Raw genomic sequence first — 25,441 nt, forward strand, 5'->3', positions numbered from 1 at the left:
ATTCAAAAAACCAATATTTCACTCTCTCTACTTTAAAGAGAAGAAAAAAAAAATCAAAGATGCAATTCTTTCAAAGGCATCATTGTCTAGTCATATAAACATGACTTTAAATAACAGGTCTCATGTATACAGTATAATCTCTAATGCAAAACCAAAAGGGTGTGGTTCAACAGTTAGCCTACACAATACAGAAGCTATATTTACTTGATTCTTGCATTAGTTCTTTTTTACAAAGAAAAATTACAGAAAAAAAAAAAAAGAAAAAAAAAGAGAAGGAACCTCGATGTCGCCCTAATTAGTTACAAGCTTCAATTCCAGAATGACAGAAGGCTAAGGCTTCCCATTTGCCTTCAGCACTTGAGCATCTAAGACCAAAAACAAAATGAAAGATAGAAACAACAGAACAAGAAAGTTCGGAAAAAAAGTGTTGGTTATCAGTTGAGTATCAGAGATTTTATGTTAATCAACTTGCCCCGAGCCATAGGGCTCATTTATCTTGCAGTTATCACCCTCTTTTCGGGGTTTTTTTTTTTTTCTGTCAGGTTCCTGTGGTACGGTGACGGATTCTAAAATGGCTAGCTATCAACCCGAGGCTTTTGAAGTTTCAAGTTCTGAATCGTCTATCACTTGCTTCAAAATCTCCACGACGTGACTCATTGTAGGCCGGTCTCTTGCATCCTTGTTCAAGCAACTGTCTGCCAGCTTCGCAATCCGTCTTGCAGCCTTGAGAGAGTGTTGGTTTCTGAGGCGCGAATCAATTATCACGCTAAACCTGCTGCTGTCAGCGGGGTATTGCTTCACCCATTCCAAAAGCTTCTGCTCTGAAGAAGGGCGGTTTCTTTCCATAGCCCGTCTACCTGTGATGATTTCGTACAGGACAACTCCAAAGCTCCATACATCAGTCTTCACAGACAAATGCCCGGTTTCAATGTATTCGGGAGCAGTATACCCCATTGTCCCGATAGGCTAACAGCGTGCAAAATGGTTACGCGAATTTAGTACAATAGAAATAAAAATGTTTCTGGAAAGTATACTTATCATAATTTGTTCATAGTTTTACTTACAGCTGTGGACACGTGAGATTTGTCGCCTGTTGGCCCTTCTCTTGCGAGCCCAAAATCTGAAAGCTTCGCGTTGAAATCCTTGTCCAATAGCACATTTGATGTTTTGAAATCTCGGTAGATCACCTTCACATAATATTAAGTGCAGAGAAAGTTGTTATTGTCTACATTAAGCTTTATAGCAATAGATGCAGTTCAAACCGAAGGACATTTTGAAATCTAGCAAAAATTACGGGCCTATATGTATGCATAACGAACAAAATATTGTGCAGTAGAGCAAAACCAGAGGGCATGAACCGAAACGACATTTTGAAATCTAGGAAGTAAGCTCAAATGCTCTGTATCGACCCTATGTTTACGAATTTCAAGTCCAAGAAGATGTAGTCTAAGCTAAAAAATAGTACCTTCACGTCCAACCCCTCGTGCAAATAAGCTATACCTTGAGCTGCACCGAGGATAATATTTAACCGCGTTCTCCAAGAAATTGTTGGCATGGAGTTGCTAAAAAGATGATCTTCTAAGCTCCTATTGGGCATGTACTCGTAAACCAGCAGGCGTTGGATCCCGTTTCTCCCATCTATTCCACAGTACCCTAAAAGTTTAACGAGGTTAGGGTGTTCCACGACACCGAGGAACTGAACTTCTGCAACCCATTGTTTGTGACCCTACAATATGGATGCACTGTAACATTTAGCTCGAGCTGTAGAGAAATTAATGCATCCCCTATTAGAAACCACCACCAAGAAATAACTGTTAATCGTTTAAAATGACTTTTAAAGAGAGAACTGTTTTTCTACAGGAAGGAAATTCACACATGTTCCATGTTCAATCGCTATTCTCTCATGCATCACATGCCAAAATATGCAGTGAGTTGCATATATATCCACCACTACATTGCATAAAGGCACATACAATTTATCAATAGTAACTAACTAACTACAATAGATCAATTTCCAGCCAAGTTCCGGGCACCAACCGAACCCGAAAGTTTGGGAAACAAAGCTTTATGCCTTGGCTAAGGATTCCTAAAGGAACTTAGAAACAACTCGATCCACATAAACTCCAAGATCAGCTAAGATCCTAGTAAGAAATACAAGAGTGCCCCGTGGGCTAACTCAGTTAGTTTGACCAATCACCCTAAACCCTTGCTCCAGCGGCCATGTGGGGTTTGAATCCCAATGGGGACCTGTGGGTTGGGAAACATTGACCGACCACTTGACTGAAGACCCTTTGTGGGCAGAGTGCACATGCAAGGAGTGAGAACCCGGGGACTAACGTGCCACTCGTGAGTATGGCATAAGCTGGAAACCTAATGTATCAAAAAAAATACCAGAGTGACCTTGCATTCCCAAGTCTTTATGCATTTTCTATCATGCCCAGAACACATAAACCCAAAATTTTCCCCATAGTTTTCTACCAGTAACACAAAAACCAGATATAGAATACATCAGTCCAAGAATAACTAGTAACTACAAGTCAAGAAAATCCACTTCAAAATTTCAAATTGCAAGATTTTCCCCACAATTTCTAGTACAATCTCCTATTTTCTCAAAAGCAATAATATCATAAATCTGTCTAAACTTGACCAAAATATATTCTTTTTGTTTATCCTTCTCCAAATATAATTTAAATTTAGCTAAGAACCTACCCAACTAGACCAAGAAAGGCCCTTGAGTGACTTTGGGAACAGATAATTCACTTTTCTTCTAGCACAAATAACACACTTACCAAACCAAAAAATAAAAATAAAAAAATAGCAGCAAATCAAACAATTTGAACTAGAAAGAGAAGATATATAGATATACCTGTGATCCATTAACATTGAGCTTCTTAATGGCAACAACAATTGAATCACCCTGGCCATCAGGGGGCTTGATTGAACCCTTATACACTTTCCCAAAACCTCCCTCTCCAACCTTCAACAGCCTGTTAAAGTTACATGTAGCTTCTCTAAGCTCAGAGAGAGAGAAAACCCTCAAATGTTGCCCTTTCTCTCTGTACATTTCCCTTATGCTTTTTGGTTTACTGCCTTTGCTTCTTGCCCCAGAAGTTTGTTGTTTAGTTCTGCTTTTCTTCAACTCTGGTGCTGATTCCTTGGACTTTAACTTGTCTTTGAATATGCAAAAACACTTCATTTTCTAGTTCTCACAAGTTGTTTTCTTGCCAAGAAATGCTGATGATTCAATAATTGTATGGAGACATACAGAAAGAACCAAGAACCAATCCTTTTTATAGAATTGTATGTAATTGATGGTCATGTGTCCCTTTTTGGATAATTGCTCTTGGACCCTCTAAAGTTTCTGGTACTATCACTTGGATACTCTCTTAGTTTCAAAATTACACTTTCTCCCATGGATTCTTGTAAATCCTATAAATATGTAGAGTAGCCTAAAAAGATCAAATCTTTCCTTCTTTTTTTTTGGTGTAAAAAATGAAATATCTCGCTCTGCAATCTCATACTCCAATTCTACATAAATTGTAAAGAAGTTAAATCATTGTGACTTAGCAGTTCCTTAGATGGGAGGATCATTCGTGCATATAAAGCGCTATCCCCACAAGAGGGTAAAACTCATATACTATGATTGAGAAAAATATGCTAAAGATGAATAATGTTTTTTTTTTTCTTAATACTACCTCTTAGCGTTCACCTCTCGATGTGACTTGGTCGACCTCACCTAACATTAAAAAATGAATATACTTTTTAATTAAATATTAGAAAACAATTATATCAAAAAAAATATTAGAAAACAATTAAATATTATCACGTAAGGATATAAATTTAGTAACGTAATATAACATTACTATGCAAAAGATATTGGTAGAGTTTCATGCACAAATTAATTATATGGTATTAATTAATTTGAATTTTTTAAAAATAAACAATAACAATAAGAAATTTTCTTGCTACTTTGTGCAATCTGTAAAACGAGAGGTTCAAGTGAAACTAACATAAATCTTAATTAATAAGGTGAAGTTTAATTCAAGTTATATCACATTGTCTTTGTAATATAATGTGGGTATAAAATTTTATATGCTCTAGTGTAATTCTCGAAAATGTAAACTTTATTTAGATAATATAAAATTATTGAAATATGTTCTCAAGATTTCTTTCATCTCAATATTGTTGCCACTAAGGGAGAACCCATGACATCCCGCTTGGGAGATTCATTTCGTGCCACTAGATCACAAGGTCATTGGTAAATTACACTTATTTTTATCAATAATTTTAAATTTAAATCTCATCCTTGTGTCCTCCATGAAAAAAATAAAAGCAATATAGAAATGTTGGGGTTGAAATGAAATTACCCATTTCTTTTAGTTGCATGGCGTGTGAGTTGGGATTTTGGTGTGTCAGGTCCAGATTTTGACGAGTTAAGACTTACTCCATATTAAAGAACGCCAATGGGAATGTGAGAAAAATCTAAAAGAGAAAAGGCAAACATTAATTAAATAGCAAATATTACTTGTACGTCAACATTGTCTTTGATAGAAAGAAAATAAAATTTTGTGAGTTTGTTTAGTTGGTTGGATCAATCACTTAAATATTTTGTTTTAAATTTTATTGGGAATATTAGAGCTATTTGGAGATCGTAATCGACCAGAGAAAATGAAAACACATTGTGTGCAAGGTGTATAGGGAAAGACTACCAAAATGTAGGATACTTACAAGGTGTTTGGTTAGAATGGATGAATTAGGGGAGAAATGTAAGATACTTACAAGGTGTTTGGTTAGAATGAATGAGAGGAGAAATGAATTGTAATTCGGTGGAAATAAAGTAGAATTTAAATTACATTGTTTGATATGCATTAAAATTGTAACTACACAGTAAACATGCAATGAGGTGAGACTCGATCCCTAGTCACTCTTATCAAACTTCACCCATGTGACAAGTTGAGCTGCCTATACAGGCTAGGTTTGTGAATTTTGATTCAGCAAATGGATGTAATTATAATTCGGTGAAATTGTAATTCACTCCAATCAAACACTGTAATGGGGGCTCAAAGAATCTCTTATTATAATAAAGAGAGGGGATTTGGCCAACAGATTTGCTCCATTCTCCCGCCCAACAAAATTGATTTTCGTTTTGCATTTTTTTTCAACCACAAAACATCTACAAAGTAATCCTATATTTTTGGCTTAGTGTTCCCTTATTCCAATTGTCATCTGCCATGTTCCTTCGTATATATCTGAAGTTGCTGTTTATATCAATTCTATTAAAAAAAATGTTATTAATGATCATGAGATATTTCATAATTCTGAGTGATTTGGAGTGGATCCATACCTGTGACATTACCTGTCTGATCCATTTCTGCGATCTTCATTTTCGTGCGGTTACCAGAGATTGTATTCTCTTTAATATAAACTGAACCTTCTAAAGCAGCTTTTGCCCTTTCTTCTTTTTTGGTAAATTCATATGAAAGTGCATATTAAATTCTTAGAAACATGGCAAATTTAAATTACCAGTTTCTATTACTAATGAATTTGGATGTCAATTTTTTCTCTGCCAATCTATGATAATTGGGAACTTCGAGTGTATTAGTTGTTATTACACGCAGTAGATCAGATGTACACATTTACTCTGTAATACTTATGTTTTCTTACTCCAAAAAGGATAAAAAAAAATCAATGTAAATAATGACTACATATTTTGAAATAAATATTGTTGGCAGATCAAAGTGATGTTATTTTTTTACTAACAGCTTTATTTTTCCAATCAAAAACCAGAAGACTTGTACCATTAGAAGATCATAACAAAGGTAATAAGAGAGCTGTCTGAAGATGAAGGGGCACCAATAACAAAACAAAGAGGCAAAAAATAATAAATAAAGGACAACGCACCCAGGTAAATTTAACCAAATATTTATAAATACTTCTGCAATTACATATTTGATATTGCATATAGCATGCATAGATAACAGGTTTACAAAATAGGCTGCTTATAAGCACACTTCAACTGCATTACATAGGCCATAAGAAATATGCCTGACGGTAATAATGGTTACCGGAGTATTTTTGTATTAGTATTTCTATTGAGGGATGTTGAGTACAATAGTGAGTTCAGCCTAGAATCAGAAAGTGTTTCTATAGTGTTGAGTATAGTGGTGAAGTGTTGAGCACAGTGTTTGTGTTCAATACAATACTCAATTCAGTGTGTGTTCTAGTCTCGTAAGAAGTCTCATAAGAAGTCTCCCCCCTCTACTTTGCGTTGTGAGTCTTTTTATTTCCTTTCAGCTCAGTAATGGAGCATTAAGGTTGCTGAACGTTGGTCATCAATGCTATCAATGCTGAGAAGCTTAACGTAGAGGAGCTGAACGTTGGTCATCAATGCTGTCAATGCTGAGGAGTTGGACCGTTGCACATTGATGCTGAGGAGTGAGGTGTCTTGGGTAGTTTGACCGGCAACTGTCTTAGCCAGGTCTTGCCAATGGTTCCAGGTCGGGTACCCAATTACCCTGTCAATGCCTAAGATTACAAAATAGCCTACTTTGATAGCAGTAAGTAAGTAGACAAAATATATCACATATGCATAACATAGGATCAGTCCAGATACAAAATAGCCTAGTTAAATAGCTGCACAATGCAGATATCCTAGGCACAGATTTTAGAGTAATTTAGAATAACACATAGTAGTAGAATAAGCACATGAAACCTTACACCCAGTAAAAACAAACAAACTAAACATCTTCTTCCTTGATGACCAAAGTCCTTCGCTTTTTAGGAACCACAACATTAGTGAAATCTTCCCGCAGACACCTCTTAACAGAATGTGGTATAGCATTCTGTAAACCATTTTCAGATTCCTGACCTAAAGGAACATCAGCCAAATCATCTCCACCATTTCCAGGCAATAACTAACCATCATTCACCTCAACTACATCTTCATAATCATCCCCCAAATTGACTACATCATGCCCAACAAAGAAATCCTAAAAAGAAACAAAGAAAGTGACAATTTGAGCTTCAATATGACTATCTGTGTAGTTTAAGTATAAAAATAAAAAAAATAAAAAAAATAAAAAAAGAGAAAAGTGGAGTTTTACCTCATCTGTATTCATAACACTGCCCTCATCATCCAGTAAAGGTGAACCAACTCCAACAACACCGTCACCCTCAAGATCACCACAAAATTTAGCTATTGCATCACTTCCCCTATCAATAGCAATCACAGTAAAAGGGACTTGCAGACCATAAACCTGCTGCTTCTTCATCTTAATCTTCAAGAGCATTTTCCTGTTTGTAAGAGCCAGCAACTCAAGAGGAATACCCTCATATTCCTAGCATTTTAAGAACAGTAGATATAAGTCTCAATTGAATAGAAGAAAAAACAAAATAGAACCACACTTACCACCCCATATTTCTTAAGTAGATTTTCTGCTGACACACCAACCAGCTCTGCCACTTCCCTATCCCACAACAATATTGGAACATCCATTGACTTGTCCTTGACACGCAACAGAACCTTGTACCTAACAATACCTTCTTTCCAATCTCTACCACACTTCTTACAGTGTAGCAAACCATTTATTGGGACTACCTTCTTGTAGCAAGTGTTTTGTCCACAGGAAATGTAATACCATTGCTCTAATGACTCAACCCCAAGGGTCTTACAAGCTATCCAGAACTCTCCTAACTGCCATATTGAAATTGAAGGTCAGCACCTAAACTACACAACATGTAGAATAGGATGCAAGGATATGCACAAAATACTCTTACCTCTTCCATTGCATAAACACTTTTAATCGTAGAGACAACAAACTCCACACTTGATGATCCTCTTTCCTTCTTCACTGAATACAGCCTAGACTGAGATTGAGTTCTCCTTATAGGAGTATAGACAGTAGGCAAACTGAAAGGTGTAGGATGTAATTAGAATTGATTGCATAGTAGGATGGTTAACACGCAAAGGATAAAAAAAATTAGAAATTTCGTTTAGTAATAAACTTACCTCTTCACAAATTAAAGTTAGTAAACTGTGGTCTCTTATGATGAAACCATAACTTTGTCGCATCAAATGAACTGGAAATTCTGACTTCGTCACCTAAACAAACGAAGACATATTAGAAGCCTAACAATCTTATTTTGTTATTGCAGGCAGCACTCTAAAAAGGATGAGGGTGGGAAAGATCGACAACGAAACATATATGGGATAGGACAAATAAAACAATTCAGCAGGTAACCAATACTTTATTTATACAGTCCCTTGATATGATTTCTGCTTACATAATCAGTAGAAAAAAAAAGATTTAGGAGCATATTACTTACTGTCTAGAAACCTAGGTATGCATAACTGCAACAATAGAACAACTTGCTCAACTGAAGTAGAATTGAAATAAGGAAGCAGCTCATCCACATGACCATCCCAAACTGTGCAGTGTAGTTGATTCTCACTGCAGAAGAAAAATAAATAAATAAAATAGTACATATAACATAAAAGTAAACTGCAAAAATAAAGAAATAGGAATACCTTGCATCCTCTAGGACAAAGTCGATTAGCCTAACCATTCGCCCACCAATATCCCTCTCTATAGGAGAGTATATTTCTACCTCTGCCAATGATATCTACAATAGCACAAATCATTTAGAATAACAGCAAATTGTAGTTAGTTAGGAAAACTCCGAAATTAGAAGCCATACCTATCAACACCTTCTCATCCACATCTTGTTTCATAATAATGGAAGGGAATGACTTTAAGCGGAACATTAGATTAGGAAAATTCAGTCGCTTGTATTCCTTGACCAATGTGTCTTGTTTAAATCTTATCATCAAAGGGTGCACACAAGTTTTATATTTAAAATAGTTTGTAATACACATGAAATTCTTTATACCATACACTTTCCCCTCTTTAAACTTGTTTGCATATTGCTCAACCTGCTTCTTACTAATAGTACCATGGATAAAGGTCCCCTACATACATAAAACAACAGCATGCAAATAGTTAAAAAACAGCAGTAATGTAAGAACATTCATTACTACATGGGCATAAACATCACTAACCTCTTGATCATGAAATATGCATTCAATAGTCTTAATGTCATACGATTTCTCCTTGTCCCGTACCTCATAAGTTCGAACTAATCGAACTCTAATAGCTTTCACTGTGGATTCAGGTCTCAACTGAGAACATAGCACAAATTGGCCAGCCATGAAAGACAGATAATTGAAGGCAAATGAAGGATTGTGGTTGTATCAGATCCGATCGGGTGATGTGGTAGTGGTAGTTACTTATACATATATATATAGGATAGCATTTGCATTGAGAAGTTCAATGTAATCATGGTATAGCTACGACATACCGCAGCTAACCTAAACAAAAACCTTTCGATTTTCGATAGCTTCATCATTAAAAAGGTCAGGAGTAGTCGACCAATTAGATAAATATTAGATAAATAGAAATTTAGAGTAAAATCGGATATTAAATCTAAATTTGTTTTCCAACCAATCATCAATCTAAATTCAAAAATAAAACAATCATGAAGCATGCGTAAACCATTTAACAAAAATTGAAACGGCATCCAACACAAAAATCTTTGGAAACATAAATCTCCACCACAACATTTCAGATGACAATTGGAATAAGGGAACACTAAGCCAAAAATATAGGATTACTTTGTAGATGTTTTGTGGTTGAAAAAAAATGCAAAACGAAAATCAATTTTGTTGGGCGGGAGAATGGAGCAAATCTGTTGGTCAAATTCCCTCTCTTTATTATAATAAGAGATTAAATAAAATGTGTAAAGATATAAATGAATTTTTTTTTATCAACTTTTAACATAATGTTGATTAAATTGTTAGTAACTACCTATTACAAGATGTGTATCCACTCATTATGATTCTGTTTAGTAAAATAGTTAGCTTATTAGTTAATTTTGACTTACAGTCAAAATTAACTAATAAGTAGTACTAAAAAAAAAGTTAATTTTGACTTATTTGACCACTATTAGTTGTTTAACTTGTTTAAAAAATCAATATAAGTGTTCTATTAATTAACTTTTTGTAACTCCAAAATCAGCAAATAGTATCAACTAGTTATACCCAATGGAGAAACCAATATGGCCAGCACTTTGCCCCTTAATTGGGCCGGCCCGGTGCGAGCGGGGATTAGTCTGAGTATGGTACAGGCTTAAAAGTGCCTCCTGTTAGAAGGGCCTGCTCAGGACACCTCGTGGACCTTCCAAAAAAAAAAAAAACTAGTTATGCCCAATATTTATTTGTTTCTTATTTAACCCTAATACAATATTTCTCGGTTGGACTCTATTTTTAATTTAGGCATTTGACAATGAGCTAATTAAGCAAAAGATTTTTTTTTTTGAGTACTATTGAGTCTATTACAATGTAATATCTGTTCATCACTACTTTCTCAACCAAATGAAGCACAAAGAGCCAATATCGTCTCCACTAAGACTCCAACCCACTTCCTTCCATGTGGCAACCGAGTGCCACTAGACCACAAGGTCTTTGGCTTTTTGTTACTCTCACTAGAGAAAATGAAGAATAAAAGAGGAAAAAATACACAAAATATGCATGAAAATGTCATTGGTGCCACATTGCCACTTAGATGTCGGAATCTTAATGACCTTTGCCTTTGGAATAAGTTGATTTTGAATTTTGGTAGATAATTTTGTCTCTAAATATGCACGAAAATGTCACTTTTAAGTGAATTTTTGAATTATGTTTTTCTTTGTTGAATATTTTATATATTATATTTTGACATAAGTTTTTAAATAAATATTATATTTTTTATTTTATATTTACACTTATATATAATTAAATTTAAAAGTCCAAAATAAACAATTAGACGTAATATATTTTTTTTCATGATCAACTTTCCTGTAAGGTGACATTTAATAATTGTCGAGAATGTGATATTTCTTTAAATAATGTTAAATTTCAAAAATAATTTTCAAGTTCATATATTCTCAAAAAATTCTTTCTTATAAAATTTTAATTAATGTAAGATCTTTGAAAATGTTAAATTTAGAAATTTGATAGTTTGAACCATATATCCTTTAAAATTTTGTTGTTCAATTTAATTACAAGTTAAAATCATATTTTATTTATAAATTTAAATTCAAATCTCATCACATTTGTCTATGAAAAGATGAAAAGAGTGAATTAGGTCCTCCAACTTTTAACAAAAAAGTAATTTAACTATCAAATATTAAAACGTTACAATTAAGCACCTAAACTTAGTACAATTATTCATAAAAATAATTGTCCATTTAAACCTTGTTTACATGTAACCAACATGCCTGTTAATTTATGATGATGTGGCATGATTTTTGTTTACATGGTTGTCAAACCGCCATTAACCACTATTGAAGTTGTCGAATGCGTTCTTCAAATCTGAAGGAAGACCATGGTTGCCTTCTTCGTCTGAGGAAGACAACGGTGAACATGATGGCGAGTTGGTGATGAATTAAGAAATTAAATAGGAAATCAGTAGCTTTTAATAATTTAATATGTATAATTGATAGGATTACCGGTTAATGGATCTTGACGCATCAAAATAACTAGATAAGATATTTAATTGCAACTTTTTAAAGTTCAAGAGTTTAATTAATTTTTATCAAAAACTGAATGGACTGTTCGATCATTTTTCCAAAGATAAAAATTTAGGGGCTGAAATCAAATTACCCATTTCTTTAGTGGTGGCCGGTGGGCGTGTGAGTAGGGATTTGTGTGTGCTAGTGGTCTAAAAAGACAAGCTAAATGAGAATGTGAGAAAATTAAATATGTCATTGTCAATATTGTCTTTTATAGAAAGTTGCATAACATTTTACTCATTTTTTGTGTGATATCACAATTCCAATTTCTTATTGGTTACTCCCTACATCCCTCACATTTTATTTTCTATGTTTTTTTTTTTTTTATAATTGATGTATCCTGACTTTGTATGACTATATTTTGAATCTCATGAACTTGTTCCCATACTCATAAGGAGGTAAATCGAGTCAATATAATTTCAATACTCAAGTACTCAACACCAAATTATACACTTCATGGTAGGAATTGAACTTCTACCCTTCTCGCGGTAAGCAAATCTTTAAGTGCCTTTTGTCCCATTTTATATGTCATACTTACTATTCATTGGTTAAATCAATTCTTTCTTCTTTGCTTATTTTTATTAGCATTTTCTTATAAATTTTAAATTTTATTTTTTTGTGTTTATTAGTACTTTTAATGTAATTTCTAAATATATAAAATTTACATACTAATTCTAAACTTAATATTATAAAAAATTAAATTATAAATAATTTCAGTCAAGCCTCGTTATTCGAACAGACACATAAAATGAGACGGAGGAAGTATCTATCATTCATTAAACCAATACCTTGAGGGCAATTTATTTTCTACTTAAATTAGGACTTTTCATAACAATTGTCACTTCTCATAATTACAATAATATTTATTATTTCACACTTTGTATAAAAAATATATCACTTATTTGATACATTAAATACACATAAAACTACACAATTTGTGTTTTCAATCGAAATAGACAATATTTTTTAGATTTTAGTTATGGACCACTCTAATTATGTTAGTTGTAAATTATCTAAACAACCTTTAAGTAAATTGCTTCAACTATTCTTTATACACACATCATGAAGAGTGAAGACTAAGGGTGTTCTTTCGATTAATTCGATTAATTTTGAACTGAATTAATTATATTAACTAAAATCAGATTAATAAACATTTCATATTGGTGAAATAGTTAATCAAATTAACTAAACAAAAAAATTATTTTACATAATATATTTTATAAAATATATAATATTTTATATACAAAATATTATATATATATATATATATATGTGTGTGTGTGTGTGTGTGTGTGTGTGTGTGTGTATTTCTTACTAATTAATTTAATTTGATGAATTTCTACCACACTCTTATCTGGCCTTACAGGGATGAAAAACCATCGATACGCTTCTGATAACCAGTCTGACAATGTCATCACGCCTCTGAATCTCCTTCGGATGCTAAATTCGGTTCCACTGAAGTGAGGTAAGTTCGTCCTCGTAGTAATTAGGTAGGTAACATAAGTACTCCCTCCCGGAACAAGGGATTTCGTGAGCTCCTGCTCCTTCTGCGGATCGGAGACAATGATATGAAGGTACTCAGACATTGGCGTTGACGACCATGACGATGGCGATGCGCCGGATTGGTCATGCCCGTTAACTTCCGGCGAAGTATGGTCGGCGTCAAAGGACCGGAAAATGGCGTCAGCATAAGACGGAGGTTCAAGGATGGAATTGAAGGAGTTAGGGTTTTGACTTTGACTCGGGCGAGGGTGTAGGGGATCGTCGTCGGTAGAAATTTCAGCGAAAGGCAAGGATGAAGCTGATAATGGGTCCGAGAACGACTTCCGACGAAAGGTAATAATTTTCTGCTCTTTTTAAATAATCAATTGACCATTTTACCTCAAACAATAAACATTTTAGAGACAATTTCGTTTTTTTGGCAATAATTGATCGGAAGGACCAAATTCGTTCAAAAAATTAATAGTCAAAGGATTAAATTGTTGCTTTTTAAAGTCGCATACTCAAATTAATAGGATCTCAATAGTAACAGGACTAAAAGTGTAATTAACTCGTACTTTTTATTATGATGCGTGGAATAATTTGCCAGAGTGAGACTACAACTAATATTTTCTTTGCTTTTATTGATTCCGACAGGGCGACAGCTGAGAGGGGTTACCTTTGGACCCTACTTTAGGATTTAACATGAATCCTTTGATAGGACCGAGTTGACGGCTGGCCTATTGGAGACTTGGGAATTGCATGTGGGCCCAGCTTCATAGTTTAACAAGTCTGCTGCTTCAACCCATTTTGTGGGGTTTTGGTTACTGGTTAGACACCATGTGTGGGGTAAATTCTAAAATATTTTGAAATTAATACTCCGTATCACTTTTGAATGAGCAAATTTTATTTATTTATTTATTGCAGTACTACTGACCCCAATGTAGTATTGAGGCTCGAACCCACTCTAATCTCTATGTGAGGGTGTTTTTCGGGACACCGGGTGCCACTAGACCACAAGATTTTTGGCGAGTAAATTTTATTTGTGTGTAATAAGTCATAAATTACATTAAAAAAAATACTAAAGAGATTCTGCGTTAGGTTTAGAGTGTGTTTGGTAACCGATAAAATGACTTCTGGAAAATGTTTTCCGTTTTTTTGTGTTTGGCAACGTCCGGAAAATGTTTTCCGTTGACCAAGGAAAATCAGTTCATTTTTCCGGAAAATGACTTACGAAATTTTTTTCCGTAAGTCATTTTACGGAATCGCCAGAATAGCTGTTTCACATGTTTTCGACCAAAATCAAGCCATATCACTCATGACCATGGACCAAGGAGGTGGGAAAACCGCCGAAAATCTTTGCTACATTTTTTTAAATTTTTATTTTTATTTTTTATAAATTCTATTTTTATTACATACCATTATTTTAATAACTATTATAATTTTTTATATTTTAAATAAAACAATTACAGTGTTTAATTATACAATTCTATCCTTTTTCCAGAAAATGAAACAAACACACAAAGACAGTGTTCCATAATACATCCAAACACTGGAAATGAAACTGTTTTCCGAAAAATGACTCATTTTCCAGAAAACATTTTCCAGAAGTCATTTTGATGCTTTCCAAACGGACCCTTAACCAAAATGAAAAGTATCTGCAGTCACTATATGATAGTATACCTTAAATAAATTCCGCCCTGCCTTGTGATCATAGTCAACAAAGAATCATAAGGAGGTAAACCAACCTTATATAGACATGTCAATTCGTGTATATAGGTTTATTAACGGGTCGATATGATAACGACACGAACACGATAAGGCTAAACACGGACACGGACACGACACGTTAAGGTTAACGGGTTCAAATTTCTAACACGAACACAATTTGTTAACAGGTTGACACGATAGGCACATGCATTTTGTTAACAGGTTTTGAGTCGTGTCGATATGACACCAAACTCGTTTTAACCCGCTAAACCTAACAATATATTTTAAAAAACTAAAATTTAAAGTAATGTTATACAAAGAAAAAAAAAACCTGCAATTCAGTCCATCAAACAAACTAAAAAATATTCAATTTATAACATTCATAAAATAACATCCAAAAATAATAATTAAAAAATCCATACTAGTTTTTAGAATAAGATTGAACACAATAAAAATTCAAATTTCAAAGGGTTGAACATAATGAAGGTAATCTGCTTTGTTATTGATTAGAAACTGACAATTGAATAGTAATACAATTAGCTAGGAGACTCAACTAACTGCTATACAATAGGCAAGAGGTTGAGTCAAAACAATGTGAACCACACAAGCACTAATAGATCTAATAAACATAAATAATTGGTGTACAATCTTGCCATAATATAGTAAATTCATCATTAGTCATGTTCATGATATCTTTTGTAATCTTATTCATGAGAATGGTTCTTACTTAAGTGACAATAGTTCTTAGCGGGTTATAAACAAGTTTGTGTAGACAGGTTCGTGTATACAAGTTAACACGAAACATAACGGGTCATCCCGTTAACGACCCGGGGCACATTAAGGCTAAACACTAACCCGTTATTTTCACGTCCAATTTTGTGTCGTGTTAACAGATTGTGTCCATAATTGTCAAGTATATATATATATATATATATATATATATATATANATAGTAATACAATTAGCTAGGAGACTCAACTAACTGCTATACAATAGGCAAGAGGTTGAGTCAAAACAATGTGAACCACACAAGCACTAATAGATCTAATAAACATAAATAATTGGTGTACAATCTTGCCATAATATAGTAAATTCATCATTAGTCATGTTCATGATATCTTTTGTAATCTTATTCATGAGAATGGTTCTTACTTAAGTGACAATAGTTCTTAGCGGGTTATAAACAAGTTTGTGTAGACAGGTTCGTGTATACAAGTTAACACGAAACATAACGGGTCATCCCGTTAACGACCCGGGGCACATTAAGGCTAAACACTAACCCGTTATTTTCACGTCCAATTTTGTGTCGTGTTAACAGATTGTGTCCATAATTGTCAAGTATATATATATATATATATATATATATATATATATAAGCTAAAATATAAAACTTACCAAAACAAGGTAATATTGTATTCCTACAATCTAAACCAAACATACAAAGGTAATCTTACCTTCACAAAATNTTGTCAAGTATATATATATATATATATATATATATATATATATAAGCTAAAATATAAAACTTACCAAAACAAGGTAATATTGTATTCCTACAATCTAAACCAAACATACAAAGGTAATCTTACCTTCACAAAATCTCACATTAATTAACTTTGGGGGCCATTTGGTTCAGGTAATCTAATATTACATAGGTAATCTGCATTNAAAACAAGGTAATATTGTATTCCTACAATCTAAACCAAACATACAAAGGTAATCTTACCTTCACAAAATCTCACATTAATTAACTTTGGGGGCCATTTGGTTCAGGTAATCTAATATTACATAGGTAATCTGCATTTGGTAATGTTATATTACCCCGTTTGATTCAAGTTATGAGATTACCTGGTAATGTTATATTATCTCAAAGCTGATGTGGTGGTAATGTTTCAAGGTAATGTGATTACTCTCATTTTCTTAGGTGATCTTAGATTACCTTGATTTATTCCAATTTTGCCATTGTTAACTAATTATTATTATTATTATTATTATTATGGAATAAATATATGTTATATATAATCAAATATACATGTGCGTGTATTTATATATTTATTTTTTTAATATTTAAGTATTGATATATATTCATACATATAAATAAATAAATAAATAAATAAATAAATAAATATAAATATATATATATATATATATATATATATATATATATATATATATATATATATATATATATTAAGGACATTATAGTAAATTGATCCATATAACCTAAAATATAACCCTTAACCAAACAAGGCAATATTATATTCCATAATCCAAACCAAACGCATAAGGTAATCTTACATTTTCAAAATCTCACATTACCTTCCTGGAGGTAATCCTATACCTGGGTAATCCAAGATTCCGTGAACCAAACGCGCCCTTGACGTAATCTAGCTTATTACCTAATTTAATCTCACATTTTGTGAATTAACCAATTTTTATGTCAAGTGAGGTTACATTTTTATTTCTACCTTTTAGTAGTTTATTAGTTTGATGTAAGAGCAGAGATAAGAAATTAATTATAATTTATAATATATACATTTGGACATAATAGTTATTTTAAAAAAACTTTTGGATAAATTTTAAGTTTTAACTTTTTAATTAAGTATACAAAATAGTCTTTGAGTCCATACATTTGTATGCAAAACAATTAAAATTAATCATACTTTATGAAATAAAAACTTAATTATTTCTTTTAAAATTTACTATGATAGTGCTTAGTAAAAATCAGGTTTCCACTTCTTTTTGTATGAAGTAGTAGGAGAATGAAAATGATAAAATGGAAATTGAAAAACCACATGTTAAGTGATATAAATAAGGATCTTGGACACCTATTGAAGAGTTGTAAGTATCCAAGGGTCCCATAACAAGAGCTCTAGGTTTGTGTTTTGTAAGACACTAAGACTATCTTAGTACCTTAAATCCTTAATTAGAGCAACATCAATATAAAGGTTTTTGTATTTTTAATTCTTTAATTTTTTAGTATTTTTTTAATGGGTTCTAGCATCCACCTTAACATTTTTAACAAGTTCTTTTTTTTTTTTTTTTTTTTTTTTTTTTTTTTTTTTATTCTACCCATTTTACACCTGCTATATTTTAATTATTTCTTTATTTATTATCATTCTAAAAATTGTAATTGTAATTATAAATTTAATAATAAAATTAATAAATAATTTTTTTAAAAATAAAATAAAATATTAAGAAATCGCTTAAATAAATTATATATTAATTGATAATTATAAATTTAATAATAAAATTAATAAATAATTTTTTTTTAAAAATAAAATAAAATATTAAGAAATTGTTGCTATTGCAATGACCATTATTTAAAAAAAAAAAAAAAACACATCTTTAAGGTTTTCTTGTTTTTTTTTTTTTGAAAAGGTTTTCTTGTCTTATAAGAGTGGTGGAATATTTATAGATCTACTTAAAGTAAGGTCAACTAGAGTTTTTGATTGGTTTTTTCATGGCAAAAAAAAAAAAAAAAAAGAATTTCATTGTGAGTGGTTGCGAGAAGGAAGAGCTAAAAATAGTCAATGTTAATTTTTTTTTTTTTTTTTTTGCCATGAAAAAACCAATCAAAAACTCTAGTTGACCTTACTTTAAGTAGATCTATAAATATTCCACCACTCTTATAAGACAAGAAAACCTTTTCAAAAAAAAAAAAACAAGAAAACCTTAAAGATGTGTTTTTTTTTTTTTTTGAAAAGGTTTTCTTGTCTTATAAGAGTGGTGGAATATTTATAGATCTACTTAAAGTAAGGTCAACTAGAGTTTTTGATTGGTTTTTTCATGGCAAAAAAAAAAAAAAAAAAGAATTTCATTGTGAGTGGTTGCGAGAAGGAAGAGCTAAAAATAGTCAATGTTAATTTTTTTTTTTTTTTTTTTGCCATGAAAAAACCAATCAAAAACTCTAGTTGACCTTACTTTAAGTAGATCTATAAATATTCCACCACTCTTATAAGACAAGAAAACCTTTTCAAAAAAAAAAAAACAAGAAAACCTTAAAGATGTGTTTTTTTTTTTTTTTTGAAAATATGTGTCTTCTTCTTTAAAACTCAAGTTTCAATCAAACATCGTGATTTGATTGGTTTCCATTGCTTATTCATGGTCCTATGACATGTTGGAACTTCACATCTTCAGGTTCAACAGTAAAACTTATTTCCCCGCTTAAAAAGTTTAGTTCGGAACCTAAACTCAACTAGTAGTGTCACTATCAGTAATCATGACGGGTCTGGTAAGATATAAATTTGTATTTATAAGTATTTTTCTTTAAATATTAATTTTAGTTATTAATTTCTTTGTAGAAAATAAAATTTTGAATTTAAAAAAATTAGAAAAATGATTTTGAAATTTTTGAGAAAAAAAAAATATAATTATGAAACACAAAAATATTTAATTGGGTGAGGAGTGAGCTGACGTTTAGCTACTTTCTCGTTTCCCTATATATTCTCCAATTCCCTCTCTCCACGTCTCTTCGTATTTCCTTTTTAACCCACCTACTGCGCACTTTATTTCACGATCACTCCCAACTCTTCTATGTTACTCCGCTCTCATCATCAATCATCATCACTCACGGTAAAACTTTCATCCCTTCAAGATTTTACTCGCACTTCATGCCTCCATTTCCTCTTTTATCTGCGTATATATACTCAATGCATGTTCTTGTTTTTTTTTTTTTTTCCTTTTCTGTGTATGTGATGAGATGCTTTTATGGTGAATCTGTTTTCATATATTTTTTTGGTAATGAGTGAAACTGTAGCTATCTGAGAGAGTGCATGCCTTGTGGGAAGAACCCCATTGAGGCTCATACCAAGATAGTCAATAAGCCCCTCATGTTGGGAGTCGTCGAATTTGTAGTATTATTTAAGGGTGCCCTTTACAAGGTCTATACTTGCTTTGTTCAAACTAAGAAAGTCAATTAGCCTCCCGTTACACAATGATGTCTATAGTTGATCAGTTCAAACCAATAAAGTCAATAAGCCTCCCGTTCCACAATGAGGTCTACGAGAAAGTCAATTAGCCTCCTAGCCAAAGTTGAAATTTTGTGGTTATAAAGTCAACAGGACGAACAAATTGGCTGGGTTGCCCCCAAATCTGTTTTCATTTTTTTTTTCTTCCTTAAATGTGGGCTGATTTGGGTGGTTTTGTTTTGCTTCTTCTTTTACCAATGCAGGTGAAGAGGAATGAATGGTAGGAAGATTTATACCAGGAGACAGTGGGATAATTATTATAGAGAATGGAATGAGGAAAAGAAGAGAAAATTAAGTCAAAGTTGCGAGTCATCTGGATTTAGTGGTAATGGAAGCAGTGAGCATGGTTGTTGTGAAAAGGGTGTTGATGGAAATGGGAAAAGCTCTGAATTTGCAGAGGGCATTGATGTCCCTGGTGATGGTTCCACGAGTACAATGCTGGGGAAAATTGTTGGGGAAAAAGCTAGGTTGAGTGGCAGTTCTAGTAATGCTGATAATTTCTCATTCAAGGAGGGATTAAAGAGGAATAAGAAAAAGAGGAGGAGTGCTGGCAGTGGAACGAATGATCGTGGTGATTATACTGAACTCTTGATTGATTCTACCGATCCTCATTTGGATAGTGCAGGAAAGGCGGTGGACAAGAACATGAAGGGTAAGGAGAAAGAACAAAGGGTGAGTGGTAGTCTGTTGGATGAGAAGAATGCTTATTTTGATAATGAGTATACTGAATTCTTGGATGAATTAGAGAAGAATAAGAAAAGGAGAAGGAATACGGATCATGGTGATTATACTGAACTTTTGATTGAATCAGAAAATGTGGTAAAGGAGGTGGAGAATAACAAGAAGGGTAAGGTGAAAGAAGAAATTGTGACTGGTGCTAATAATGTTAGTTCAGAAGATGAAGATGAAGATGAGGATGAAACTCTTACTGCCGGGGAAGAAGAAATTGAAACTGATGCTGATAATGTTAATTCAGAAGACGAAGATGAAGATGGGGATGAAACTCTTACTGTCGGGGAAGAAGGAATTGAAACTGATGATGATAATGTTAGCTCCAAAGGCGAAGATGAAGATGAGGATGAAACATTTACTATCGGGGAAGAAGAAATTGAAACTGATGATGATAATGTTAGTTCAGAAGGCAAAGATGAAGATGAGGATGAAACTCTTACTGCTGGGGAAGAAGAATTTACCCTTCAATCAATACTTTCAGAGAAAACTGACAACCGGGTGGAGGAGAGCAGCAAAAAGGTGGAGGAAAAGGCAGTTTCGGTAGATAATTTCAGTACTGATAGCGGTGAATCTCGTGGAAGTCCATTGAGTGAGAAGCATTCTGACTATGACGAGGATTATTTAGAATTCTTGGAGGAATATTTGGCTGTTCCACCGTCCTGTAAAGAAAAGTCAGAAAATGGGGTAGAGAGGAACAATGAGGCGGTGGATGATATAAAATGTGGGAGTGATGTTGGTGATGCAAGTGAGAAGAAGGATAATGACAATTGCAGTGAATCTTTTGCTCTTTCATCAGACAGTACCGATAAATTGGAAAAATGGGCAGAGAAGAAGATGAAGATGAATAAGAAGGGAAAGAGAAAGGAGAAATTGGAGATCACGGGTGATAATGTTAGTCCAAAGGTTGAAGGTTTGGATAATGTTAATATAAAGGATGGTCCTGCATATCAGCTTAGGTCCCGTTCAGTCTCCAAATGTGAAATGAAGGAAAAGGATCCCGTAAATGTTAGAAACCCACTCCCTGCTTCTAAGGAGGATTGGGGATCTGAGACTTCATCTGACGAGGACAAAAAAGATGATTGTCGCATGCGAAATCATGTTAATAAAGAAAAGTCTCACGAGGACAAAAAAGATGATTGTCGCATGCGAAATCATGTTAATAAAGACAAAAAGAACGTAGAGCACCCAAGCAAAAGGACGAAGTTAAAACATGGACTGGGAGAACTTAACTTTAAGAAAATACTTCTCAACTCTATATCAAAGAATGTGGATATCCCCAAGAACAATCTGCAATTTTGCAATGAGAATATTCCCGGACAGTTGCCTCTAAAGTTCCGGTTTGAGGATGAAGATCCTACTCCACCTGAGAAAATGGAATGGGAGAAAGAACTTGACAGCCTCTTTGCGGATCTTCAAACAGGTCTACAGGAAGTCAAGGATAGCTTAACAACCACTCAGCCTTCGGTAGGTTCATATTATGATGCTTTAGCTTTTAAACCGGTTTCACTTATCCTCCCAATGTTTAGATTTCTAGTTTTCCATGCAAACTTTTTGTGGTTCGTGAATTTGTCAGAGCTCCCACAATAACATGCTTCATACAAGCTAAAATCGTTCATGCATTATGTGCTAGCTAATATGCTGTAATGTTCTTTATTGTTTATCATAATAAAACCGGTATGTTTCTTACTACATTTCTGATATTAATATATTATATGTGATGTGTCAATATTAGAAGCATATATTTATCACGGTGATACATGTATGCACATGTGTATGTATATGAAAGAAAGTTCACTTGTTCATCAAGACTGAACCTAATTAATCTAGATTAACTTTGTAATATGAGAAATTTCCATTTCTTTTCAAATATACAGGTGAATGAAGACAACGTATCTGCAGAAAAACATGATGATTCAGATGTCTGCTGCCAAAAGGGGAACCATCTTCTTATTTTAGATGAACAGATCGGGCTAATCTGCAAGTATTGTTCCTTTGTGCGTCTGGAGATGAAGTACATCTTACCCGAATTTGTAAGTATTTGAAAGTGCCCTCTTTTGCATCAGTATTTGTTAGAATTGTATGTATAAATTGCTGGTCTGTTCTACTGAGTGTGTCGATATGGTCTCATGCGTTTCTATCTTGCTACTATTTGCAGGCTAATAAAACCGGGAGGAGACAAGGGATGAGATTCTATGACGACTTACATTGTCCCTTAAATGGTGATAACCTCCCATTGGATGGCACTGCTGGAAATCATTGTACTTCAATCCATGGTGGAACAACAGTTTGGGACATTCTTCCTCGGGAGACTAAAGGAACAATGTATCCTCATCAACGCGAGGGGTTTGAGTTCTTGTGGAGAAACATTGGCGGGGATATTCACATCGAGAATCTGAAAAAGCTGCAGTCTGATTGTGGGAAGGGATGCATAATCTCGCACGCACCTGGTACTGGGAAAACCCGCCTCACGATAGTGTTTCTCCAGTCGTTCATGAAACTCTTCCCTGATAGCCATCCAGTAATCATAGCCCCGCGAAGCATGCTTCTTACGTGGGAAGATGAATTCCGAAAATGGGATGTGGATGTTCCCTTCCACAACGTGAACAATCCAGTGTTGTCGGGAAGGGAAAACAGTATCTCGCATACTTTTCGGAATGAATTCAAAAGCACAGAATCGAAGCGAATGCTGAAGGTGTATTCGTGGGCAGAAGGTTCGGGTATTCTGGGAATCACCTATCGCCTGTTTGAGCAGTATGTCAGAGTGAAAGAAAATAAAGAAGATGACATGTTGAGAAAAATTCTTCTTCGAGTTCCAGGTCTAGTAGTGCTTGATGAAGGGCACACTCCAAGAAACGATGATAGTCTTATTTGGAAGGCCTTGTCGAAACTAGAAACGCCACGGAGAATTATCCTATCTGGAACGCCCTTCCAAAACAACTTTGATGAGCTATATAACACCCTCTGCCTTGTTTCTCCAAAACTTTCCAATTTTTCTTCTGGAAGTCAACTAAAAAAGATGCGGAGAACGAAGGCAGCAAAGAAGAAATGGGATCGTCTTACTAGTTCTATTGGAAAGAACAAGAACGATGACATAAAGGAACTCAAGAGAATCATTGCCCCGCTAGTCCATGTACACAACGGCTCTGTACTGCAAGAGCGCCTTCCTGGCATAAGGAGCACTTTGGTCTACTTAAAGCCCACGAGTTTGCAAAAGAAGTTGTTCAGTGCAATGCCACAGAAAAAATTCTTTGAGGAAGATCATTTCATGACTCAGATATCTGTTCACCCCTCACTGGCGAAAGATATTCCAGACTTTTCTGAATACAGTAGGGAGATGGAAAAACTCGAATTGAATCCTGATGCGGGAGTAAAGACCGAATTCCTCTTTGCACTGATACGCTTAAGTGTTTCGCATGGCGAAAAAGTTATAGTCTTTAGTCAGTATATTGCACCAATGGAGCTTATTAAGAAGCAGCTAAAATCTGTGTTTGATTGGGTTGAAGGCCGGGAAGTGTTGCATATGGATGGCGAAATTGATGTGCATCATCGCCAAGCATCTATAAATACGCTTAATGATCCCAAGAGTGAAGTGAAGGTGCTTCTCGCATCAACCAGGGCTTGTTCCGAAGGAATAAACCTCGTGGGGGCTTCAAGAGTTGTTTTGCTCGACGTTGTTTGGAATCCCTCAGTTAAGAGGCAAGCGATTAGTAGGGCATATAGGCTCGGTCAAAAGAAGATTGTGCATGTGTATCACTTGATTTCTTCAACCATGGAGGCTAGGAAATATGCTTGCCAGGTGAAGAAGGACTTCATATCTGAGTTGGTCTTTTCTACATCTGATGGGCTTCTTTGCAAGAGTGGCCTCCCGGTTTCTGAAGACAAAATATTGGAAGCCATGATTCTGCATCCTAAGCACCGCCATATATTTGATCGCCTAGGTCATGACCCGAAAGAATTAGATTTAATCGACACATTTGACTTTGTGGAATGATTTGTCTCGAGAAATCAAGTGATGGCTCTCTGCAACCCAAACCAATTGTCTTAAAAGGTATGAGATTTCAAACTCTTTCAGCTTTTCTAGAATTTGAACAGATCTGAAAATGAAAATTGCCCCAATGCTTTGCTTGATTCATTTTTACTTCTGCAGCAAATAAGGTGTTGATATATACATGCTAGTGAATGCTTTGATCTGAACAAACAGAATCTGAAAACCAATACTTTTCCACTATGATGTTTCTTTTTGGGGGGACGAGGGAAACCCACAACCACTACCCGAGAGTGTGCACTGGGTAAACCTCGTCTTATAACCCTAATCAACAACAGATCACAAGGAGGTAAACCAGTTTAGGTTGAAGGCCAATAGGCCGCTCCTGCTAGGAGTCAAATTTGTAATCTTGTGGTTACTAAGTCAACAGCCTGACTAATTTGGCTGTGGTTGACCCCTTCGGCTATGATGTTTGCATACATAAAATGTTGTTTCATCACACGCTTACATCAAAGATCCATCTGCATCCTCTCGTTTCTCAATCCTACCTCGTTCTTTCTTCATTTCAGGCATCATTTGTATATACATTACGTAGTGTGATCAGATCGGTTTTGGAATATAATGATCTGATGAACTCAAAGTCTGTTTTGGATGCCTCGTTAACTAGCAGTTAACAGCGCTGCTCATTGCAATCTCTCCTTCAAGAATTGGGCATTGGAGTGATTTTTGTGGTAATCCATGATGTCTGTATGCCTTTACAAAATGTTTTGTGTGTGGTTTTTTGGGACATTTTCCAGGCATTTAGGAATCTTTTGCTAACTTGCTGAATGTTTTTTTGGCTGTAAATCTGTTTGTATGCTGTGGCTGCCTTAGCCAATAGCCACACCATAAGCTATTTTGGAAACTTTTATCTTAAATCCATGTTAATGTTATCCTCGATATCTCTTGATATTTAGTA

The 25,441-nt window shown here is 34.1% G+C and overlaps 3 protein-coding genes across 3 annotated transcripts; 1 reads left to right on the forward strand and 2 right to left on the reverse strand.

Annotated features, from left to right (window-relative positions):
• Positions 1–65: 65 nt before the first annotated feature.
• On the reverse strand, positions 66–3,245 carry LOC116028637 (probable serine/threonine-protein kinase PBL19). The gene is made up of 4 exons (XM_031270412.1): positions 2,867–3,245; positions 1,466–1,726; positions 1,065–1,187; positions 66–966 (listed from the first exon to the last, which is right to left on the reverse strand). The coding sequence occupies exons 1-4, from the start codon at positions 3,194–3,196 to the stop codon at positions 583–585; spliced, it is 1,098 nt and encodes a 365-aa protein (XP_031126272.1). The 5' UTR covers positions 3,197–3,245; the 3' UTR covers positions 66–582.
• A 3,345-nt stretch (positions 3,246–6,590) lies between these two features.
• LOC116030841 lies at positions 6,591–8,731 on the reverse strand. Its single transcript, XM_031273193.1, has 8 exons — positions 8,698–8,731; positions 8,528–8,622; positions 8,326–8,450; positions 8,009–8,101; positions 7,777–7,909; positions 7,409–7,693; positions 7,104–7,337; positions 6,591–6,989 (listed from the first exon to the last, which is right to left on the reverse strand). The coding sequence occupies exons 5-8, from the start codon at positions 7,783–7,785 to the stop codon at positions 6,915–6,917; spliced, it is 603 nt and encodes a 200-aa protein (XP_031129053.1). The 5' UTR covers positions 7,786–7,909; positions 8,009–8,101; positions 8,326–8,450; positions 8,528–8,622; positions 8,698–8,731; the 3' UTR covers positions 6,591–6,914.
• Positions 8,732–19,872: 11,141 nt separating this feature from the next.
• Positions 19,873–25,424, forward strand: LOC116028955 (SNF2 domain-containing protein CLASSY 4-like). The gene is made up of 4 exons (XM_031270812.1): positions 19,873–21,962; positions 22,373–22,528; positions 22,654–24,546; positions 25,053–25,424. The coding sequence occupies exons 1-3, from the start codon at positions 19,980–19,982 to the stop codon at positions 24,487–24,489; spliced, it is 3,975 nt and encodes a 1,324-aa protein (XP_031126672.1). The 5' UTR covers positions 19,873–19,979; the 3' UTR covers positions 24,490–24,546; positions 25,053–25,424.
• Positions 25,425–25,441: the final 17 nt, after the last annotated feature.

Source organism: Ipomoea triloba, chromosome 9 (assembly GCF_003576645.1).
Source record: "Ipomoea triloba cultivar NCNSP0323 chromosome 9, ASM357664v1".
Taxonomy (NCBI): Eukaryota; Viridiplantae; Streptophyta; class Magnoliopsida; order Solanales; family Convolvulaceae; genus Ipomoea; species Ipomoea triloba.

Bases quoted from the DNA above. Each gene is read 5' to 3' on its own strand.
- LOC116028637 (XM_031270412.1), bottom strand. From the start codon at position 3,196: ATGAAGTGTTTTTGCATATTCAAAGACAAGTTAAAGTCCAAGGAATCA. The intron at 1,188-1,465 runs GTACTATTTTTT...TATTATGTGAAG, and splicing joins ACGAGGGGTTGGACGTGAAG to GTGATCTACCGAGATTTCAA. The intron at 967-1,064 runs GTAAGTAAAACT...GCACGCTGTTAG, and splicing joins AATCTCACGTGTCCACAGCT to CCTATCGGGACAATGGGGTA.
- LOC116030841 (XM_031273193.1), bottom strand. The intron at 7,338-7,408 runs GTAAGTGTGGTT...TTAAAATGCTAG, and splicing joins TACTTAAGAAATATGGGGTG to GAATATGAGGGTATTCCTCT. The intron at 6,990-7,103 runs GTAAAACTCCAC...GTTTCTTTTTAG, and splicing joins GTGTTATGAATACAGATGAG to GATTTCTTTGTTGGGCATGA.
- LOC116028955 (XM_031270812.1), top strand. From the start codon at position 19,980: ATGAATGGTAGGAAGATTTATACCAGGAGACAGTGGGATAATTATTAT. The intron at 21,963-22,372 runs GTAGGTTCATAT...TCAAATATACAG, and splicing joins TAACAACCACTCAGCCTTCG to GTGAATGAAGACAACGTATC. The intron at 22,529-22,653 runs GTAAGTATTTGA...TACTATTTGCAG, and splicing joins AGTACATCTTACCCGAATTT to GCTAATAAAACCGGGAGGAG.